Source organism: Bison bison, unplaced genomic scaffold, assembly GCF_000754665.1.
Source record: "Bison bison bison isolate TAMUID 2011002044 unplaced genomic scaffold, Bison_UMD1.0 scf7180017864180, whole genome shotgun sequence".
NCBI lineage: Eukaryota > Metazoa > Chordata > Mammalia > Artiodactyla > Bovidae > Bison > Bison bison.
Genome location: NW_011494752.1, coordinates 8,089,835 through 8,095,589, shown reverse-complemented (window position 1 = coordinate 8,095,589; position 5,755 = coordinate 8,089,835). Strand labels below are relative to the sequence as shown.

General features: G+C 52.6%; 1 protein-coding gene across 7 annotated transcripts in view; it reads left to right on the top strand.

The window, feature by feature from the left end:
• Positions 1-5,755, top strand: part of DHRS7B (dehydrogenase/reductase (SDR family) member 7B) — a 47,570-nt gene that overhangs the window by 35,410 nt on the left and 6,405 nt on the right. For all 7 annotated transcript variants that reach the window (XM_010842866.1, XM_010842871.1, XM_010842870.1 and 4 more), the window contains one exon: positions 2,914-3,023. In XM_010842866.1, coding sequence (XP_010841168.1) covers positions 2,914-3,023 — 110 coding nt within the window. The remainder of the gene's footprint in view (positions 1-2,913; positions 3,024-5,755) is intronic.

Genomic DNA, 5,755 nt, shown 5'->3' with positions numbered 1-5,755 from the left:
GATCTAGGTGGGCTGCGGGGCCAGCATGTGCATGCGCAGGAGAGAGGCCGTCCTCTCTTCACCCCGTTTCCTCCTGCAGCACTGGGGCCTGTGTGTCCTTGTGTGACTGCTCTTCCTGCTGTTTCCTGGGTCCCATCAGAGGGCCAGGAAGCCGTGTGTCTCTTCCCCTCTGGCCTCAGTAGACACCCCTTGGCCACTGCCCATGGGTTGTGGGGAGGAGACCTCACCCACCCTTGTGGCTATGCCGTCGGCCACCTGGAGGCCTGGCAGACATGCCAGGTATTCAGACGGCCCTCTGTGTTCCTCCTGCTGTGTCTCCCGGCTTGTCCTGTGGATCACAGGATGCTGGGTGAAGGGACACATCCTGGTTCTGCAGCTGTGAGCAGCTGGGGGGCTATAAGCCAGCAGGGCTAGAGGTCTGGGGACTGGCCAGCAGCCGAGATAAGTGTGCTCCCTCCACCTTTCTGCCTCACTGTATCAGCTTTTCTCCCCAGTCTGTTGTTTGCATCCCCGTCACTCCTGTACAAGCTCTAATTTCCTCCCTTTGTTTCGCTGCAAAGTGGATGACAGTCTCCAGAGCCGTGTGGACCCGTGTCCCCCACCTTACGTCTTGGTGGCAGCTCACAGAATGTCCACTATGGCGGTCAGGTCAGGATGAAACGGGATGAGGAAGCCAGCAGGGCTTTGGGAGTGGTAGGAAACTGGCCTCAGGAATGCTGAGGGTCTCTGTGAGAGCACCCCCAACCCCTACTCCACCCCACCCAAGGAGACTCAGCTGGGCTGTGACCCAAGCAGCCCACCCAGGGCCAGAGCAGGGGCTCGACTCAGTCTGGGTTTGAGCCCTTGGTCAGGATGGGGTTCAGGGAAGATGACACCACACGGCCTGAACCTCCTTCCAGAAAGCTCCACCTGGATCAGGGGAGCAAGTGAGACTGCACGAGGAGCTGTGTCTGGAAAGAGGGCATTGTCACCCGGAACCTCCTCCCTCCTTTCCTGAGGGACGCTGGCATTATGCCCTCACTTTGGCTGGGGAAGGATGTCACCTGGACCCCAGAGCCTCCTCCATCCCTGGATCCGTGCCCCTCCTCTGAGCCCATAGCACCAAGACTCCACTTGACCGCTGGGCCCGGGACTCAGTCTGATACCTAGGGTGGCTGCATGGTCAGCTGGGGCGGTGGGGGCTGCACAGACCTGCTTGTGGGCACCTGAGTGAGGCCAGGCCTCCAGTGAGGAAAGGCTGTGGCCCTTTAAACCCCATGTTTCCATTTTTGCCAACATCCAGTTTTTAAATTTATTTTTTGGCCCTGCAGCATGGCATGGGGGATCTTAATTCCCCACCCAGGGATTGAACAGTCGCCCCCTGCAGAAGTGGGGAGTCCTAATCAATGGACCACCAGGGATGTCCCTTGAGCAGTCTAAAAAGGCAGCTTAGAAACACACTTAGCCCTGGCTGGCACTTTCTGTCTGCCTGAGGCTGCTGTGACGCGCTCAGTCCTCACAAGAGGGAAGTGGAGGTGAGGAGGCCTCTCAAGGAGACTCAGTCCATCACAGGAAGTCTCGCTCACGTCTGTCCTCTTGACCTAGGGGCTTTGAGCTTTGCGGCAGTCACCACTCAGCCGTGTTTGGGGAATCACTCCTTGCTCCCGCCGCCCTTCCCATTGTGGTCTTGGGGTTCCCAGGTGACCCTGACTGGCCCAGTCCTGGTGATTCTGCCCCCTAACATGGCCCTTCCCTCGAATTCTGACACCAGAGCTTGGAGGGAACAGGTCAGAGGCCCCCTTGCGTGGCTGGGGAGTGGTGTCTGTGGGAACCCAGAGTTGTCTGCAGCCCCATCCCCTCTGTGGAGAGGCTGGGGGATGAAGTGGGGAAGGGACCTGCCAGCATTCAGACAGCTGGGCTCCTGCTGCCTGGGACCCTGTGCAGCCTCCTGTACCCCCGTCTGGGCCATTCAGCTCCTTCTCTGAATTCCTGAGCTGCCTGGAACCCTCCTGACAAGCCTGCTTTTTGTTTTGCCTCCAAAGAAGGCTGACGAAGACAGGTGCCCAGGCAGTTTTGGACTCTGCCCTGCCATGGTCTTAGTTGTCACCTGGATGCTCTAGTGACTCAGAGGAGCCTGGTCTCACCCCCCTGCCCCCGATCATTTTAAAATGATGTCCCCCTTATTGTCCCCCTGCTGTTCTTTAACCTCCTTGCAAGGCTGCCAGCCTCCGCACTTTGTCCTCACTGTGTGGAGAGGAAATGGCAACCCACTGTGGTATTCTTACCTGGAGAATCTCATGGACAGAGGAGCCTGGCAGGCTACAGTTCGTGGGGTCGCAGAGAGTTGGACACAACTGAGCAATGTAGTGTGCAGAGGGCATGTGTGTCTACGAGCCCTTGGGCCTGGGCAATCTCAGGAGGAACAGCCCTACAGGCTTCAGGTCTGGTGGGGGGGTCTCCCCACCCCCTCTCACCAGAGTCCTATGTGTCCACAGAAGTGCCCCTGGCAGAAATGTGCCTGTTGTACTGAGGTGACAGCAACCACAGGCCTCGGTGCAGGGGTGCGGGGGAGGTGTTCTGGCGCTGCTGACTGTTGGGCGCGTCCCTTGCCTCACAGAGCTTCTTTGCAGTGACAGTGGGGATCCTGCTTACAGTGGGGGTCAGAGCTGAAGACTATGTTGGAAAATCCTGAGCCTGGTACCCAACAGTCTGTCCCCCGGCTTGAGCCTCCCTCCTGCCCATGGATGTGTCACAGCCCTGAACACGGCTCTGCGAGGGCCCTGACTCCCAGCCCCACACCCCTCCATGGCGGGGCTAGTACCGATGCCTGGGGAAGAAAAGGCCTGCAGTTTGAGGCTGGGGAGCTGGGAGCTGAGCTGACAGGGCCGAAGGCCTGGGTCTCCCCAGACAACAGGCTGCTTTCTTGTCCCCTAGAATGTGCCAGAGTTTTTCATGCTGCTGGTGCTAGGCTGGTGCTCTGTGGCCGGAATGCTGAGGCCCTGGAGGAGCTCAGCCAAGAACTTGCTGCTTCCCGGGCTCCGGAGGTGAGTGAGCCTGGGGGACTTGCCTGGGGAAGAGGCACAGCCCGTCCTCTTCGGGTCTTCACAGCGCTTAGAGAGGTCTCTCTGCGAGTTCTCCCTGTCACCCCCGGTCCCTATTCATCTCTTTTTGGTGGTGGGAGGTTGGCGATGACTTTTAACGTTTTATTTGTGGGGGAATACACATATTTATCATTTTAACCTCTTACAAGCTTATAGTTCAGTGATAGTAAGTGCATTCACCATGTTTGTAATGATTACCTGTCTGTCCCGAACAAAAATTGTGTTCCCACTTAAACAATCCACTTTTTCCTCTGCTTTCCAGTCCCTGGAAATGTCTTTCTGTGAATTTGCCTGTTCTAGATGCCTCATAAAATTAAACTATTTGTCTTTCTACGAGTAGCCCTTTCTCTAAGCGTAATGTCTTCAGGGTTCATCTACGTTACAGATGTGTCCGAACTTCTTTCCTCTTTCTGATGGACTGATATTCCATTGTGTGTACAGATGTTCCTCACTTGGTCTGTCCATTTTCTTGACGTACTGCAAGGCATCTCCACCTGTGGGCTATTGTGAATGATGCCGACGTGGACACAGGTGGACATGTGTCTGCTCCAGTCCCTGCTTTCAGCTGTTTTGGACACCCCAAGAGTGGAATGGCAGGGTTTGTGGAGGTTTAGTTTGACCTTTTGAGGAACTGCAGACTGTTTTCCACTGCAGCTGCACCAAGTTACAGTCCCAGCAGCACTGCGCAAGGGCTCTGACTTCACATCTGGGCCAGCACATGTTGTTTTCTGTTTCTTAATTGTACTGTCCTAGGAGATCTAAGTGGAATCTCACTGTGGTTTGGACTTGCATTTCCCTAACTACAGGTGGTGCTGAGCATCTTTTCATGTGCTTATTTATATATCTCAATTGGGGAAATGTCAATTCAAGTCCTTTTCCTGATTTTTAATCAGGTTGTTTGTTGTGGAGGAGTTCTATGTATATTCTAGATACCGAGTGTATGTGCTCAGTCATGTCTGACTCTGTGATGCCATGGACTGTAGCCTGCCAGGTTCCTCTATCCATGGAATTTTCCAGGCAAGAATACTGGAGTGGGTTGCTATTTCCTTCACGGGATCTTCCTGACTTAGGGATCAAAACTGAGTCTCCTGTCTCCTGCATTGACAGGCGGGTTCTTAACCCTTGGACCACCAGAGAAGCCCTTGAGGCCATGTTTGTACATGGTGATAGATAAGATTCCAGCTTCATTCTTTTGCATGTGGATATCTAGTTTGCCCAGAGTTCCTTTCCCTCTTGAATGGCCTTGGCAACCTTGGCAAAAATCTAAATCTGAGGGTTTATTTCTGGACACTTTATTCTGTCCCACTGATCTATATGCCTGTCCTTATGCCAGTACCATGCTGTTTTAATCCACATAGTTCAGTAGTAAGTTTCAAAGACTGGAAGTGTGAATCTTCCAACTTTGCTCTTGTCTCCAAAATTGTTCTGCTATTCCTGAATAGCCACTGCACTTCTATATGGATTTTAGGATTGTTTTTTTTTTCCCTGACAAAAATGGCATTGAGATTTTGATAGGAATTGTGTGGAGTCCAGATCACTTTGGATAGTATTGTCACCTTAACAGTGTTAAGTCTTCCAATCCATGAACATGGGATGTCTTTCCATGTGTTTAAATTTTCATTTTTATCATGTGTCTTACCGCCTTCCATGTACAAATCTTTCACCTCTTTAGATTTATTCCTAAGGATTTAATTCTCTTAGCTGCTATTATAAATGGTCTTGCTCGCCTAATATCCTGTTCAGATTATTCATTGTTGGTATGTAGAAACACAGCTGAGTGTTTTGTATTTATCTTATATCCTGCAGCCAGGACAAGATGACACAGGTCGGCCATCAGAACAGCATCCACCATTGGAACACAGCCCCAGTGTTTGGGAGACAGGGTCTTCCTTGGCTCCTGATGCTGCACGAGAAATGTGGGTTGCCTTTCTCACAGCTTCTCATCACAGGAACATGGTCACCACGGAGCTTATGGTTGAAATCAGGCAACATTTTCTATACTTTGGTGGCTGAGCAGACCCCCTGGAAGCTGCAAGTGTTCAGAGAGTTTGACCTCAGAGCTGAGTCACTGCCATTGAGCTGTCCAGGCAGAGGGCAACTCCTGCACGACCTCTCTGACTCCACACCCCTCCCTCATCTGCTTAGGCTCAGGGCATCATGAGTCAGAATGTCCACCAGTTGTTTTCTTCTTGCGATGTTCTTTACAGCCATAGTGTGTCAGTCTTCCCCATGAGACCATATGCTCTAGGACAGAAACGTGTCCGCCTTGCTTTTACCGCCTCCAGCATCGGGCACATCAGTTCAGTTCAGTCGCTCAGTCGTGTCCAACTCTTTGCGACCCCATGAATCGCAACACGCCAGGCCTCCTTGTCCATCACCAACTCCCAGAGTTCACTCAAACTCATGTCCATCGAGTCGGTGATGCCATCCAGCCATCTCATCTTCTGTCGTCCCCTTCAATCCCTCCCAGCATCAGGGTCTTTTCCAATGAGTCAACTCTTTGCATGAGGTGCCCAAAGTATTGGAGTTTCAGCTTCAGCATCAGTCCTTCCAATGAACACCCAGGACTGATCTCCTTCAGAATGGACTGGTTGGATCTCCTTGCAGTCCAAGGGACTCTCAAGAGCCTTCTCCAACACCACAGTTCAAAAGCATCAATTCTTCAGCGCTCAGCT